At 35.8% G+C, this 17,997-nt stretch overlaps 1 protein-coding gene across 2 annotated transcripts in view; it reads left to right on the top strand.

Annotated features, from left to right (window-relative positions):
* CACNA2D1 (calcium voltage-gated channel auxiliary subunit alpha2delta 1) overlaps positions 1 to 17,997 on the top strand; it is a 394,502-nt gene that overhangs the window by 323,954 nt on the left and 52,551 nt on the right. For both annotated transcript variants that reach the window (XM_051621668.1, XM_051620850.1), the window contains exons 13-15: positions 14,251 to 14,329; positions 15,845 to 15,894; positions 17,487 to 17,576. In XM_051621668.1, coding sequence (XP_051477628.1) covers positions 14,251 to 14,329; positions 15,845 to 15,894; positions 17,487 to 17,576 — 219 coding nt within the window. The remainder of the gene's footprint in view (positions 1 to 14,250; positions 14,330 to 15,844; positions 15,895 to 17,486; positions 17,577 to 17,997) is intronic.

The raw sequence follows: 17,997 nt of genomic DNA, 5'->3' as shown, positions 1-17,997 counted from the left end.
GGTGCTAAAATGTTTTCCATGTTTTAATGTAGTAGCACTTCATGGTATAAATATGAATCAGCTGATAACTTCTCTTGCCTGCTCTGCATTTGTTTGAACATTTGTCTTTGTGTTTTGCATACAGTATATAAAACAAGAATCTTTATTGTCTTATATCAAAGTAAAACACTTCCCCTCTTAGGTAGGCTCTGTTGTAAACTGTTGTTTTCCTCATACAATGAAAAGACCATTCGTTCTGTTAATTCTTGTGTTCATCTTCCTAATGTAAAATTGCTTCAGTTCTAAAATTATTGTCTTCTTCATGTCAGTTAAATTGTAATTCCTTGACATGAAAGAAGCTTCAAAAAGTTCTGGCCCATCAGATGACATGACTTAGTACACTTGTTTGCAGTTCCCTTAGTACAGCCTTCAAGTTAGGAAGTGAAAGAATACAATAAACAATTGGAAACTACTTGAAGAGCAGCCTAGAATCTAGAGACTGAAAATTCTCCCAATGAATCAGGGGGGTTAGTCTGTTTGAAATAGCATACAGATATATTTAAAATATTTTTCTGTCTTTATAAATCATTTAAAGTATGAATATGAGTGCTATTATAAAACCTAAGTAACAAAATTTGGAGGAGGAACATTCTTGTTTAAAGTGGAAAATCACAATATTTCACCTTTTCATGCCTTTTTCTTTTACTAAAGCCAGATTTTATTGCACAGATTACAACTACATGCTGTGCCTGATATTTAAAATGGGTGTGACATTTGGGGCACAAACAGTAAGTGTGTGAAATACCACACAGACACTAAACTTCAGGACTGGAGGTGGTAAATTTTCATTTTATTTACATTCATAATACAGATGGCTTCACTGAAGATAGCAATAAAATTTAATAGAGCTGTAGGCTATGTAAGTGTTCTCCATCCTGAGAATTTTAAATCCAGGTTGAAAATGGAAAACCAACTACAGCTCTTTAGGGAAAATTGTGTCCCCTGAAATCTGTGTTTTGAAGGATTGCTCAAATTATGTGTGTAGGAAAAGACTTAAACATACCTCATGCACTTTCAGTTGTTAAAGTTTGCTGTCTTGATAGAGGCTTGTGTATCTACCACACAGGTAGGAGGATCTGACCCCTCAGATAGGTGGAGAACGGATAGGTGGGTCCCACAATTATCTGACATGATCAGCACACCCTCATTTTGTGTAGATTTTTCAGAAAATAGGATTTTACAGGAAATGGTATGCAGAGTTTTCCAACAACATAGTTCCATTAAAAGGTATCTGTATACAGAGAGTACAGAACTGCTACAGTGGTAGAGGTCATATGGGAGAAGGCTCCAGCTTGCTCTGACTCCACTGGGAAGCTTACAACTGGCAGTGGCTTCTCTCAAATGAGACACATTCAGCATGAATAGAATGTTAAAATGAAATATTTATGAGAGAGCATTTGCAAAATTTTCTTCTAAACCAGAAATGTCTCCTATTTGCATTACCAAAGGAGGGAAATATTTTCTTCATTGGTTTGAATCTGCAACTGCAAATCAGTAAAACTAAAAAATGACTGTTAATCTAGACAACCCTGTATGAGTCATTCTAGGCAAGGCTGAAAAGTGTTAGTCCTGACTACAAATTACCTTTGAAAAAGCCCATCACATTTCCACTTGGGGTAGCCATGGGATTCTCATCAAGTGTCAGACGGAATGAAGTGTACCCCAACAGTTCTTTCATTTCTGAATGTGTGACAGATCTGTGACACAGTATACATCATAAAGCACAGAAATTAAGGGTTCAAGCAATCAAAATCCTTTCTTGTATCTCAATAGCATATAGCGTAGTTTGATAGATAAAATGTAAGCCAGATTTTAAGCTTTCTCAATTTTAAATTGTTCTTTGGCCTTCTCTACATTAGCTTTTTTTGATCTTTAGGCAAACTTATGTTAACGTAGATCTCATTCCTCTTGATAATCCCCCTGTGCTGACAATTTTCTTGAAGTGATAGTACAGGAAATCCCATGCAGAAGAAATCTCCAGCTACCTGGTTAAACTGGCTCCCTGGCTCCTTTCCTAGTCCCTTCTGTTTTAAGAATGTTTAATCTTCCAGTTGTTAATTTCAGTGTATTGTGTGTACTGTGACATGTACAACTGGTAAAGCTAGAATATTCCGGTGAAACTTGGGTCAGTACTTATAAATTCCACAGTCCATTCTTTTTTTTTTCAATGTAAAAGCGGAAAACATATTATTAGAGTGCTCACTGAAGAAATATCTTATTCTTAAGTTAAATTATGTATTTTTTTACCTCTTTCTTAGTTCCAGTTATTCATGAAGGGCTGTTCCAGCTTCTGCATTCCTAATATAGATTAAGGCTACTAAATTAATTGTTTTAAAAATGGTGTATCAGCAGTCTTCCTCTCTTGACATGCTTCAGAAATAGTGATGTTGCAAAGTGCTAAGCTACTTACCATCATCCCAAGTGAGTAAATCCACGTGAAAACATTTTTTCCTAATTTCTTCACTGCAATATTAGGCACACCTTTTTTCCTATAAACTGACATTTTAAGCCTCAGTTATGTGGTGGGGTGTGAAGCCCTCTTCTCACACTAGGGATCAAATTAGAGTGGTTTTTAGGATATTCTTTTAAAAAATGTGTAATGTTATGCTTTAGCAATCTCCTCCTAAATTGACATGCCACTATCATGTGTTCATGCCCTGGCAGTGTTGTTGGAATACAGCAGTCTGCCACAGCCTTTGCCACTCTGTCACTGACTCCTTTACCTTTAGACTATATAATATAAGCTTTAAAGTTTTTCTTAAAGGCCTCAATAAAAAAGTCATAGCCATTACATTTCTTCTCCCTTTTTCAAATACTCTTCCCTTCAAGCAACACATCCCTTGTGCCGCTCTATATACATACACTAGTTTGTTGGGCAAGGTTGCTGCAGACTTAGGATGTGCAGTAGAAAGTGCAGCAGAGCAGAGAAGGGTTTATTTTAGGAAGCAGATCTGCATGCAGAAGAGCCTTTTCATGCATGTGTCCACAGATGTATTTGTATGTTGGTACACAGTTTGTCTTTAGGCTGCTGCTTCATTCTGAGCATGAGTTCATCTACTATGCAAGATAAAAATCCATGTGGTGGTGTTGAGAACTGCAGAAGGATAATGAAAGATTTAATATAGTTTTGATGAAAAGTAACCTTATCACTTGTATTAGAATCATGTGTATCTATTACATAAAGCCTAAGTGGCAGCTTATTTCCTTCAAATTTGGCATGGAGGAGACTATTTCATGCTTCTATTTTTGTTGCTCTTGAATTCTGAACCACTACATTAATAGTGGTTGAATCAGGGTAACAGATAGAGGTTGATGCTGCAGATGGCATCAAATTATTAATCAAGGCAACAAGGATAGGATATGACTTAATATAGAAATCACAGTATGTTTGTTTGGGGATGAAAGCAAGAGAGTCAGACTGCATATACAAACAAAATGCTACATGTGGCATAACTAGTTGAAGTTAGCAGAAGATTGGTCCTGTCTCAGTCTCCCCATGTGTTAACTGGATGTTCATTCCTCCCAATTTGGGATTTCAGCAAAATGCCATTTGAGTTGATTGTATTCTTCTGTAATTCAAGAATTGGAGGAATGGGGCTTTCTGCAATGAGCAATTTAATACCTAGGCCATGCCTGATGATGCTTGTGTAACCTCTTGTTTAAAGTAATCAGTTCCACAACTTCCTTAGGTATTTACTTTTCTCCTGTTTCAACACCTTCCTGTTTTGAAAGTTTTTCCTAAAATTCCTTAAGGCAAAATAAGATTTTTTATTTCATTTTATATTCATTACAGAGAACAATTATCATCATTCTCATAATTTCCTCTTACATTTTAGGAAAATATTTTTATTTTATCTCCCTCATCTAACTTTTCAACTTTTGTCTTTCCAACTAAACAACCTAATTTCTTTCAAATTCTCCTAGGTTATATTTTAAATTATTTTAGTTCTTTATTATCATCCCCCTTGTGTATAATGACATTGTCTCTTCATAAAACATGCTTTCGAACAGTTAGAAAAACTTCGATGGTATCAAGACAGGTATTATTCATGACTTTAAAATTAAGCACTGAGGTAAATACACCAGAGAATACAATTTGCCTTTATGGAACTGCTTACATTATTGTATCATATTTGTTTTTTGCTTTCCTCTGAATCTTTTCCCCATAGTGCTGCTTTTTACAGGTATCCTTCAATTTCATTTTCAGTGTTTGAATTTCTAAGTATTTTTAATCATACATTGCATTAGGCAGCTTCTTGAATGTTTAATGTATTCCTCTGCATGACTGGCAGCTTTGTTGTAATTCTTTATTCTTTAGATTATCTTCCCATAATACTTAAGGTTTTTCTTCGAGTTTGTTGAAATCTGTTTGAAATGTTATCCTATAATGCAGACTGACCATATTGTGTTCTGGATCCTACTTCTAGACAAAAACCCCGCAATAACGTCAAAGCCTTCTGTTGCAAACTTTGTAGAGATAGTTTATTGGAAAACAAAAACAGTTACAAAACTCCCTAAGGCAAGATTTTGTCTGTAATAAATTACTCTGTAGGAAGCTTATTTATAAATAAGGCTGAAGACTCTTTTTTTCAATAAAAAGACTTTGTGAGTGGTGATTAAAAGTCATTTATCTCACATCAGAGGCTGAAAAACATTGTGTATCTGGTCACCTAAATTGTGATTTAGCTACAATACATTGTCCCTGCTCTTCTCTGTCAGCCATTGTGAATGCAAAATTTACATGCAGATTTATGAAGAACACTCTTGTTACACACTGTTCAACACTCCAGAGCTACAGACAACCCTCAAGGTTGTTTTACCTGTGGATGACTTGTAGGATCAGTTCTATTTTTATTTTTTTCTTGAATATTTAGTTTATTTAGCTGATTACAAAAGAAATACAGTTGTTCATCATTCAGCATGAGAGTGAACTGGGTCATGGTTACTTTTATAGTCATGAAGCCATCCATAGGATAGATTGTATCTATAAATCTGTATCTATGCAACATTTCTTCTAGACAGTCCTGAGATTTCAGGTGCAGTTTGGCAAGAAGCCCAAAGCAGGAGCACGCACAGTGGTTGCATTAATTGCTACCTGTGAAGGACATTCTCTATTACATGATTGCACATAAGACCTGGTCTTTCAGTCCTGCTGGGGCATTTGGCAGTTGCTGACAACAGGCATCATCAATGGCTGCTTGTGTCACTAAAGGAACATCTTACCTGCAAGCAGAGCCAAGGTCAGGTTGCCCTGAGCATGGTCCTCTATGGCAATGCGGAGTTTCCGTTGTTATCCAATAGTTATTAACTTTTTTTACCCTAAAAAAAAAAAGAAAAGAGAACCAAGCCTGCAGTGTTTCCATCCCTAAATCTCTCCTAAGGTGATCTGAAGATACTCTTCTGTTCCCAGGGCAAAAGCCCCGTCACCTGTTCAGCTGGCTTATCCTTTCTAAAGCTCACTAAATTGTTTTCATTTGGAATTTGCATCTTCCTGTGAAGATCAGACCATTGTAAAATTAGACATGAACTTTGTATAACTGATAACTCCAGAGAGGAAAATTTCCTGTAAATGGGTTCTGCTGGAAACAGGAATTTCCAATGGCCCTTCCCTTTCCCCCATCCTTTTCCCTCTTTGACATTTGCAGCTGTTTCATTTAAGTCAGTTTTTCCATGCTGTACAAGAACTAGAGTGATGAGAGTAAAAAATGGTGGGAGTAACTAGACAAAGCAGACAGTTAGTACAGTATTTTCAAAAAAAGACAGCTGGCATAAAAAAAACAAAACAAACCCACAAAAAAAAAAAAAGGCAGGCTACATGTGTACTCTGTACAATTGTACTCTGTACAATTGCTGTTTGAACTACTTGATGGAATGTCAAATATGCCTTTAGCTGATATTTGTCATATTTCATCATCAGAGATTATAAAAAAAATAATAATAATAAAAAAAAGGAGCAGCTTAAAGTCACAAAATGAGCAGTAAATATCTCTGTAATTAATCTGGATCTTTCCAGCTGCTTAGTTGCTTCCTAATGTTCTTTTGACTACCAAAGAAATGCCTAGAATGCTTCTAATCCAAATACAGAGGGAATTACTTTGTCATCTCCTTTGCCTGGTTCCTGATATGAGCCACCAAATTTACAAGGAACTCTCAGAAACAAAATTACTTTTTCTTCAGGGAATGCTAAATGCTGAGTGTCAAGGAGAAGTGTCTTAGGGAAAAGGAGGAATGTAATTGTTTTTTGTTTCAACAAAGACACTGTGTTATTAATATAACCAAGGAAGGAAACAGATCAACTGAGTAAATAGAACCCAGGTACTCAAAGTAAAACAATCAACAGCCGAATTATTAAAAAAGGTGGTTGTGTAATTTCTTAATCTAAAGAATGGGAGTCAGGACGAGTGACTAAAAGATCACCTGATCCAAGCTGAGTGATTTACATTTATATCTGAGGTGATATGGGGTGCTCTAGTGAAAGCAGCAATTTTAGTGAAAATGACAGGAGAAGCAATCAGTGTGGTGACATCCCTTGAGCCAGAGCTGCAGCCTCAAGTCTGCATCACAGAAGGTTACTTGAGGACTACTTTGGGATTTTCTAGATAAAATGTATCTCTGAGTTCAGCAGTATGAACTAAGCATATGGCAGCTGTATTACAGTCTATCAGAGACATCACGTTCATCTAAATGTGTTAAGGCTCCACTGAGGCCAAGACATGACCATGAACACTGTCCTGTTTAACTCTTGGTTAAACCCGAGAGCCTGTCAACCTCTGCCAGCTTGAGCACTCCCAGGCAAAGTGCTGGGTCTGCTCCTGGGGCAGCAAGGAAAGGGGAAGAGGGAAGACACAATAATGTAGCTTCTATGCATGTGTGTGGTCTCTGCTGCCACAGTTGCTCTGGAGGCTAGAGAGTGGACCAAGGTCCAACTCTTGGTAGGGCTGACAGTCAAATTGACTCTCAGAATTTGTGCCTGTCATTGTGAAGTCCCAACAGTGGTTTTGAAAGCACAGATTTTCTTTCTTACCACCATTCCTGAGGCCAATGTTGTAAAGAGCAAATGAAACAAAGCTGATTTATACCTACACCTGGAAAATGCGGAGATTAAAAACTTAATTTTATTTTTGGAGACGTGTAGTACAGAGGACGTAGCTTCCTTGTCGCTATGTGATGTTCCTGCATTAAGGTCTTGTGAGCATACAGAATTGATAGTTCTGGCTCATCAAAGATTAAGTCTAAACTTGGTGAAGACTTAAAGAATCACATTATCACTGGTCCATCTATATAATTATAACCAATTTAGCAGAGATAGATTAGTAGGTATCAGCAAGGTGTTTATACCTTCATAGTTTCAGTTGTACCTCAGAGGAGGAAGGGGCATCATGTGTTAGCTCCTCAGTGAGTAAGGAATGAGTTGCTGTAGTTCCACAAGGTGGCACTAAGAAGATGTGGAACACTGTAACTAAATGAGCATTTTTCTTAGTTTTGTGAGAGTGTTAATTTTCAAATTTTTCAATATGTTAACCATAATGGTGTTTCCCCCTCTGCACTAGTAAGTATTCCCATTTCATGCAGATATGTTTTCCTTGTGAGAAAACAAAGCTGGATTACCCTCCCCCCACACACCTTTTTTTTTTTTTTTTTTTTTTTTTTTCATTTTTGAAACACTTTGCGAGTCTCAAAACACATTTCAGAGATTCATGGCATTCACTTTAAAGACTTCTTCAGTGAACAAGAAGCTTTCAATGCATGCATATGTTATGAAGGCTTCAGATATAGTCCTCAGTTGTTAGGTTTTTTTGTGGAGTAATTGCATTCAACTATACCACACATCAGTATTTTTTAATCTATTTTCCCAATATATTAAGACTGTTAAATGCTTTTGGGCCCATACTATCAGTGTAGAATCATATCCAAAGCAAGTGAGATTCTGCAATAATCTCCTAATATGTAACAAATACAAATTTTATTTTTAGATAGAAGGACTAACACTAGATTGTAATGCGAGTTAATTTTTAGAGTGTCATTATTTATTTTCTTTATTAGAGTGTAATTACAAAGACTATAATTAGAATATGAATTCAGAAGTTGGCATTGCAGCTTGAAATTTGAGGCTGAATTGTAGTGAATGAAAGATATTAATGCTAGAGCAGACTGCAAATTTAAATGGAAATTCTGGGAGAAATAGTTCACTATGAATAAATGTCTAGAAAAGCAGTTCCAAGGACCTGCTCTGTTGGTATTTAAACGTGTGTCAATTAAAGCATTTTTGCATTTGTGTCAAGGGGATTACTTGCATGGCTAAAAGCTTTGCTGAATCAGAGCACGGAGGGTCAGTTGTGGAAAGACTTGAGTAGATGTTTTATCAAATGTATTCATACTTTCTTAATGTCTATACATTTAAAGATGTCCTGTAATTATCTTTGCATCTAAATATCTGAGAGAAATATTTTTTCTATTTGATATCTGTATCTTTAATGACAAGTTTTTGGTTTTTTTAATGCAGGTTTTTCTCCCTAGGTTCCACAAATCTAGACATTCTTTTACAGAGTACCCAAAGCAAGAGGAAGTCCAAATGTAGAAATACTTGACATATTTCTGCTGGTGTATCTTGCCATTCTTAGTATTTCCTAACTTGACATAAAGCTGTGAATTCTGCATTTTGAATTCTAGAAGTTGAAAATTTTACAACCTTAGCACCTGACTAGGTTCCATACCCTGCTGCTTAGGTCATCTCTGTGTTTTTCCAATTGCTGTTAAGGGCAAAATCTGTTGCAGTCTGAGAGACAGTTACAAAAGCCTAACTCTCCAACCTCTCAACTTTCTTGAAACTGGTATTCAGAGCAGTGGAAGTTATGAATTTGCTCAAATGGAGAAACATGAACCCAAATCTCTTTTGTCTGCGTATTGAACTCTCATTTAAAAGGGTAGAGGCATCACTGTCACTGTCATTTTAAAAAGAGTGAGTCCTGCTCAGTCTCTCACAAGAAAACCAGCTTTACTCTTATGTGTGAATCACACAGCTGTATTCACACTAATCAACAATCCAAGACCAGGCTGCAGGCTGGAGAAATATCCATAAATATCCATACTGTTTAATTGCTACCAGACCAAATGGTATGGTTCTTGACCTGTGGCAATCAATTCTTTTGAACAATGTCTCGGTTCAGTTCAGGGGTTAGCATGAGCCAGGGCCTGTTCCCAAAAGATGTTACAATGAGATCACCCAGTATGGGGCTTGGGACAGGGAGGGAGGAAGGCAACATAATTTAGCCATAGAGATGTGAGCCATGCTGTGCCACTTGCCCTCACGGCCTGAGAAATAAAGTGGGTTATGTCCCATTTTAATTAATGCATAAGCATAGCCTAAGGAACCCTGAAACTTCCCTCTAGCACATCATTGTGAGTCTTACCCCCGCTGTTAAACACAGAACGCTTATTTCTCTTCTCCTTGTGCTTGCTATGGAGATAAAGGTGCTTTACTTTTATAAATATAACCCAAATGGTTCAGGTCTCCATCCCTGGAATTCCTGAATTGAGAGAAATTATGGACTAGAACTTAGGTGAAACTGTATTTGGTGCTTCCCACTGCCTAATCCTAGTTGGTTTCCTAATTAGTACATAGGAGGTTCAGACTGTCCTCTGAAGTTCTGTTCCCAGTTCAAACTCATCATAAATGCTTTCTGGTCTCAGTTAGCTCATAGCAGAATCCAAAATCATCTTCAGATTTCTGCCCACAGATGTAAAGACAGTAAGAAAAAAATGCATTCACAGTTTTAACTGTGGATGAAGAGAAATATTTATCTCCAAAGGTCATTCCTAAACCAAGTAATGAAAAGATACACATAAATAGTTATTGGGAGCTTTCTCATTGCAGCAGAACAGAGTCCAAGAAGAAGAATTTTACTTTTTAAAAATACGCATATTCATCCACTCTCAACCACTTGTAGTGGTCTGAATAGTAAGTGTGATTTTCATGCTTAGCTACAGCTTTGAATTAACTTAACTCAAGCTGTTAATTTTCTGTAATACTCAGAACATAATACACCCACAGGAAGAATCTAATTTAATCTTGCTTTATTTTATTCCAATAGAAAATGAAGAAATAAGATAGGTAAAAAGCATCTGAGATCTGTAGCAAAAGCAGCCTTTTCATGGATAGCTTTTCATTTCTGTCTTCATCACAGCTCACAAGTGCCATTATCCCCTAATATCCGATCCAGTCAGAATCCTTCTATTCAACTTGATTTCTATAAGCTTTTTCAGCCAGAGAGAAATACAAAGCAAAAAAAGTTACTTACTTATATAGTTATGCAATTGTATTTCCTTCAATACATTACTTCTTCCTCTATTTTCCATAACTTTATTTTCTGTCCACCACTTTCTCTGTTTAGAAGTTGAACTTCTGCTTTTTTCCTTTTGTGTCCTTCATAGCATTCAAGGATAAGTCACATTGCAAGGGACCTCTGGAAGTCTCTAATCCAATGTCAGGAATGAGATCAAGCCAGGTTGCTCAGGGCTCTATCTGCTCTGATCTTTAAAACCTGAAAGGAGGCAAACTTTACAGCCTTTCTGGGCAGCCTGTGCCATTCACAGTCTGACTGTCCTACAGTAACCTACACTTGTTTTGCTTCTTAATATGTGTATTCCTCTACTATATACTGTAAATGGATAAACACAGAGAATAAAAGATTTTGTGTTTTCTCCCCAATATTAGTTTCAGAGTGTGAAAAATACAGGGAATTAGCTATCCATTACCAGTGGATGATATATTCCTAACAGAGGTAACACTGCTCTGCATCTGAGTTCTCCATGGTAGAAATGAGAACTCTTACACATTAGAGAAGTTTTGATACTGTATCTGACTGGGCTGGCAGAGCAGGCTGGTGCCCATCTCTAGTTCTTCTGCATTCTAAAGGCACAAGTTTTCTAGAAGTACTTTAATTAGAATATTCCCATTGCAAATCAGAAAGTGTGACAGCTCCTCTTTGTTTTTCTGACTGTTCCATTGCTTTATATCTACTTGAAAGTTATGTTTCTTAATGAAGAGAATAAATGGATCTCTCCTTTGTGGAGGCAAGGTTGCACTTTCCCTGGGAAACAGTTTAGGGGACAGAAGTGTCCATCCTCTGGTGTGGATGGTGGAGAGGAAGAGGACCTGAGAACATGTAGGGTACACAGAACATAAAAAGCTGAAGAGAAGCACAGGGAAGAAATAACCAGGCCACGGTGCTGATGGAAAACAACTTATTTGGATCAAAGAGTACTTGGCAGTTTGCTTCAACTCAGAAATCCACTTAGTTGGTTTAAACCAAACTTGAAAGGAAGGACAGACAAAGGGAGAGGTGCTCATATCCATTGTGTCTGGTCTAGTTGCTCCAAGTCTTCTCAGTCATAAATTCCCAATTAAAAGTAATTGAATCTGTCTGTTTCAGTTTAAGAGCCTTTTGTCTTCTTTGGAGATATGTCCATAAGGAAAAGGTATAGACAGACACATCTCAGTCCTTTGGCTGACTCTGGATCCTGTCACAGAAGATGTTAGCACAGAGCATGTTTTTTTGCTAAAATTGGCTTGTTTAATTTGACTTGCTGACTCATTTTTCCAGATGGTCTGTCAATTCTACTTAATTCCAGATGAGGCAATAGGAAAAAGAAAACTCTTTTGAATGTTCCACCCTCTTGCCAAACCAAGTAACAATTAAAAAGTCCAATTTTCATTGCAGTTCTTTATCTCTGTTAATTATCCACAGAACAGTAAATCAGATATATTGTCCTCTGCTTGTTGTCAATAATTTAAATGCTAAATTCTTTATAGATTACTTGCAGATTTAACGTGCTGCTCTTTTCCCTAAATTACATACCATTTTGCAACTTGAATCCAATGCAGTGTTTCATTTTTACATTTGAGATCAAATGCTAAACAGTCCAGTCTGATTGACTCGTGTTTTATACACACACAAGCAAACCCACATGACTCTGTCTTAGCTTACTTAAGTAATTTCTTTTAATCCAGAAAGAGACATCAGATTCCTCTATTATCTAACTGGTGGCCTTTAGTGGTTTGGTTTTTTTTCTGATTTCACCATATATTTTGAGAAGAATGTAATCTGAATCAAGTGTTTAGTGGACACTAAACTGGTAGCAGTGGTGAGTCCCAAAACCAACGGGAGTGTAATAGGCAGGGACCTTGTGAACTGAGAGATACCAATAGAAAATAACATTGTGATATTCAGCTTTGAACATACAGATAGTAATTAAATAGAAACAGAAAGATCCGTTAGAATAATTATAGCTGACATTTTGTAAATAAAGTCAAGAACAAACAGATGATGGCAAATGTAACTTGAATTTACAATGTGATGCAGTATTAAAAAAATAAATGAGATGCAGACATACCAGGTGAAGTCATGTTCATGCTATCAATACTGATATTTGAAGGTAGCAGAAGGCATTGTTCATCTGTTTCTATCCATATGGACTATGGCAATAAAATGTTACCATCACACATTCCCATACCTGCCTGGGTAACTAGAACTGTAACTGACTTGACTAATGTCTGAGAAATGAGTCTGTATGGGAAAGTCTTATTAGTTTTATTGAAAATCTTTAAATTTTATCTGTATTTTAAAATAACAAACAAACAAGAACAGAATCAGCATTCAGTGCAGCAGAGTAGTTGCTTTAATTCTACTTTTAACTGCAGAAACAAAAGGCTTGTATGGATAAAGCAAATCAAAACATATTGTTAATTAAAAATGACATCTAGCAAAAAGCTTTGTTTGCCCTTCTTGCATAGAGGGGTCAACACTAATAAAGTTTCACCAATTGCTACCTGCTGACTGATGATTTGGAGCAATTCCTATAGCTCTTGGTTAATACATAAGCTCTGAATATGTCACAAAATTTTTGTTGCTTATTTGACAAAAGAAGGTTTATGTAGGAATTGCACATGCTAAATAACGTGATATTCACTTAAAAGGTTAGCAACAATCAACAATTTTAAGAGTCTCTGCAACTTTGTATTATATTATTTAAAGAAAACTTTACCTTATTATTCAGTCATAGCCTGCATATACATTAATTGTATTATGGTTTCATTTTAAACATACTCATCAAGATCCATATAAAGGAATTAATATTCTGATTTCATGTCATGATCTGTGTTTGTTTTGTAAAGTCTAGTGGTAAAGTTAGAATTCCATAAAGACAGAGGGGCCTGAAAAGGAAAGGCAGAGTGGTTCTTGTACATTTCTTCAGAGGGACATGATAACAGTGAACAGCTTATTAAAACTATTGGGAAAAGATTTTTCCCATCTTTCACAGAAATGCTCAGCTTTGGAGTCAAGTATTCCACCAGAAGCTGAAACATATTTGTTCTTTCTATGTGTGTTCTGAATGATTTTTAACTTGCATACAGCGATGCTCTTTGATTTTAAATTTAACCAAATCAGACAATTTGCATGGAAAGTAGTTTCAACTGAAAACCCTGTTTTGATGGAATTTTGAGAATTCTTCAGAAGCCATAACTCCACTCAGTTGCTGAGAGAGATTGGAGCTGCCCTGGCTAAACAGAATAGAATTAGGCTTATAAAATGCATGACTTTGATGAATTTCAGGAGTTTAAAGTAAAATATCAGAAGCTTACCCCTTCCAAGGAACTCTGTTGAAGAAGAACCAAGTGTCCAAGCAAAATGAGAATTTGTTTTCTCTAGTATCTGAAACATTATTATTTTTTTTGCCTAAAGGTTTTTTATATCCTAAAAAATGCTGTTTTGCCCAGCTTTGAATTCTGTTGCCATGCATATACTCACTTTAATTCATTCGTGAGTATCTAATATTGCAAGGAGATCATGTAAACTAATTTAGCAAAACCTGAAGAGTTATAATTACCACCCTAGGCAAAAAAATACCCAACAACAAAACAACAAAAAACCCCACATTTAAATGGTTCGTGGACTGTAACCAATGTAAGAGGTTTAAAGTATGAAAGATGTATTAAAGAACTTTCTTCTTGAGTTCTACTTCATGGACCACAAAAAAATTATAGGAATACATAAAATGTCATAATAACAATGTATCTATTATGGTGCTAAGAAAATTCAGAGTTATTTTTATATTCAAATGTATGAAGAATCTAAGTATCATTACCTTGAGAGTCAAAGCTAATTAATGACATAGAGTTCAGTTGTATGCCTTGTTTTTGTACTTGCATAGGTACGAGTGTTCACATTTTCTGTTGGTCAACATAATTATGACAAAGGACCCATACAGTGGATGGCCTGTGAAAATAAAGGTAATGTGCTTTTCTTGGAGGCTATTCTTTTCTAGAGCTTTGAATAGGCAATAGTTTTATTATTGTCTAAAAACTGAATTTTTTTTCAGGCTGATTTTTAGACTTACTGGATTTTCATAAAATTCCAATTATTTTTTTTTATTAAATAACGTGTCTGTGCATATATATATATTAACCTTGCATATGTATTTCTGATTATTTTATAAGAAACTCCATATTTTAAGAAAAATATCACAGTATTTTTAATATAATAATAAAATACTATGATTCAGTTTTGAGAAATCTTGTTTTAATAGCCATCTATGAAAAGATGGAACTGATGACAGATAAGAAATTAAGCAAAGCTGTTTTATATTAAGGGATCTGGACAAAGAGATTTTTTGTTTGGTTGGCTGGACGGTTGAATTTCTTTGTTTTTCTCCAAAGCAACTACCAGGAAAGGATGACAAGATACAATGAGAATAACATAAAACAAAGAGAAAAAGAGAGATAAAGAGAGAGAGGGAGATACAGAAAAAATAAATATATAGAAGAATCCATAGCTTATAATAATAGCATACATATAAACTCATCAATCCCTCATTATGCTGACAGGTTATGCAGAAGATACTACAACTCCATGAAGAACAGATTATATTGTCAGATAGTTACAGAAAATACTGTGTGTATATGAATCCATTGTTTTTATCAAGTGAGGTCCAGCTGGTTTAAAACATAATCACCTGTGTCATCTTATTGAGGCAAAATGATCATCTTCTGTTCTAAGCTGATGTGATTATTTGTTTCTGCATCCAAAGAAGCAAAATTTTATCTGATTTTTCCTTAATGAAAAAATTTTTATTGATTATCAAATCATGCACTGCCTAAGGCAAATTAACTTACTAACTTCAGTACTCTTACCCCTCCAGTCCTCCTGCTTTGTCCCAGTTTGACTTACAAATTATTTGGTCTGAAACTGGATCTCAGTGCCTGTCTTCAGTCTTATTGGTGGATATGCACAATATTTTAAATTCAGACAAGTGATAGATAAGTGATAGAATCAATACTGAATAAAGATGTTCCTGATGTTTAGTTAGAAGAAATACCCATTAGATATTTTCATTCTTTCCCTAGAGTGCTTTAATATTTATATTCTGAACTTCACTGTTGTGGCAGATAGTAGCTATACTTGCATTCCTATATGCATTCAGCATATAATTATGTTGCTGTCACAGCATATTAAAATGACCATTAGATATACTTGCACATCAGAGTAACTGGGAATTCAAGAGTAAAATTTCAGCACATTATCTCAGCTTTAAATAAAATAGACAAAAGAAACTCATTATAGACTCCGACTGCTTAAGAAGAACCAGCTTGGCTTATATGGCATGGACACCCATCATATGTGGCCACATGTTGAATTGGCATTTAGTAAAAAAGTATTTTATTAATACACTATATGTTCTAAAAAATTAAATTAGAAACCAGCAATATGTTATAGTAAGATGACCTTATTTCTGTTCCAAATTTTAGGTTACTATTATGAAATTCCGTCCATTGGAGCCATAAGAATAAACACCCAGGTAAGTTTGTTGGCCAAATCCAGATGCAGTTACAACACAAAGAAGTGGAGTAATTCCCCTTCTTAAATATGTTGCATTTCACCTCTATTTGGATCAAATTTTAAGCTAAGACTTTCTTTTACACATGAGGGATTATTCTGTTGAAGTAGTATATATTTTATTTTTGTTAGAAGTTGCTGTGAGCCTATTTATAACATGATCCCTGCTTCCCTGGCCAGTTGGCCCACAGCAGCTTTCATGCATACTAGTCACACTAGCATCCTCTAAAGCAAACTGACCATGTGCACACAACACAGTGACCTTTAGTGACCTTTAAAGTGACCTTTCTGCAGATCTTCTCTGCTCAAAGACTTTGTTTTGGGCTCAGTTTTCCTCCTGGCCTTGTATGGTTCCCCTTTGATCGTGAGACTTGGCAACAGTTGTTTTTTGTTGTGTTTTTTTTTATTAAGCTCTATAAAACCAGTACTTTTTTATAACATGTCTAGACATTCATAGTCTACCTCCTGCTATACTGACAGCATGATCCTAAAGATCTGTATGATGCAGAGAAGGCATGTGTGTGAGGCCCTAGCCCTACTGGAGTATCTGAATGCAACTGGACATAGTGACCTGGTACAATCCTGCTTATTGGAGACATTCATGGATTAATCAAACCAGTCTGGGAAACACATGGCTTTTCTCCTTCAAAAAGGGTACAGGACCATTTTAGCAGATGTGTGTGTAGATAATTAAGGGCACAGGATCCTTGAATTATCCAGTGTGATTCAAACTGACAGTGTAGATGAACAGATACTTTCAGTATCTGAAAGTCCATATATTCACATGTCCACAAAACCAGAGAAATATCATAGCAGTTCTTTGTCCTTCCAAGGCCAGGCATGACATTTTTTGGCAGAAAATAAGAGTCCTTTTTTTGGCTTGGATTAGAGTCCTTTGATTTGCTTAAACTCTTCCAGATAATATCTGGCAACAGATATCCCTAATATGATCAGACAAACAGAAAAAGTTGGAGACTAAAACAAATTTGATGCCATTTACTCCCAAACAAGAACAGAAGTCTGACATCTCATAAGTACACCAGCTTTAGTTGTCCTCTGAAATTGAAGGAAGGCAGGGACTATGAGGTTTTAAAACTCTAATTTTTTTGTTTCAATAGAAGTTATGCAAGTTGTGGCTGTGGGAGCTTAACATACCCAGCTGTTACTCCACTCACCCTCCATCGCCCACTCTCCTGGGTTGAAGGTTCTGTGATCTGCTTGTAATTTCATTACATCATTAGCAATTATTTTTGGTATAAAAATAGTTGGCATTCTCACATTGTGTAAAGAGAGCAGTGGCTATGAATGTGTAAGGTCCATGTGACTGAGTCTAAAATACAGGAATTGCCTGGGCAGTAAATACTGCAAACTGAAGACTACATGGTTATATAGTCTAATTTTAAAGAAACCATTAAATATTACTCCTATATTAGTGGTGAATTTTTACTTTTTTTTTTTCCCTCCAGATATTTTAATTATTTGTCAATTTTCATGCTGTTTCTGAAATTCATTTTAATAACTGCATTCTGATGAATTTATTACATTTTTTGTCAGGAATATCTGGATGTTTTGGGAAGACCAATGGTTTTAGCTGGAGAGAAAGCCAAACAAGTTCAATGGACAAATGTTTATCTGGATGCTCTGGTATGATCTGCATTTATCTCTAGTAAAGTAAGAATCTTAGCAAATCAGGAACTGTAGGGGTCCATTTTCTGGAAGTCCTGAAGACTCATTTTCCTACAAACATAATATTCTTGCATTTCCAGCACCTGTACACTTCAATTGAGCAATTTTCTAAGCAGCTATTTTAAAACTGCTGGTCATTACTTGCATCTAGTGTCCTGAACTTTACCAGAGAAAAATGATTTTTCCTGCACACAGAACTTTAAACGTAGGTCATTACTGTCCTCAAATTAACACAAGAAAAAAGAAGCAAATACTTTTCCAGTGCTGTACCTGTAGAGGTCATCTGTTATGTTACTGGTAAGGAGTTCTTACTTTTTTCTTTTTTCTTTTTTTTTTTCCCCAAAAGTATTCAAGGCAGGATGAAACATGTCAATGTTAC

This window comes from Apus apus, chromosome 1, assembly GCF_020740795.1.
Source record: "Apus apus isolate bApuApu2 chromosome 1, bApuApu2.pri.cur, whole genome shotgun sequence".
Taxonomy (NCBI): Eukaryota; Metazoa; Chordata; class Aves; order Apodiformes; family Apodidae; genus Apus; species Apus apus.
The sequence above is the reverse complement of the archived record's forward strand: the minus strand, read 5'-3'. Positions and strand labels throughout refer to the sequence as shown.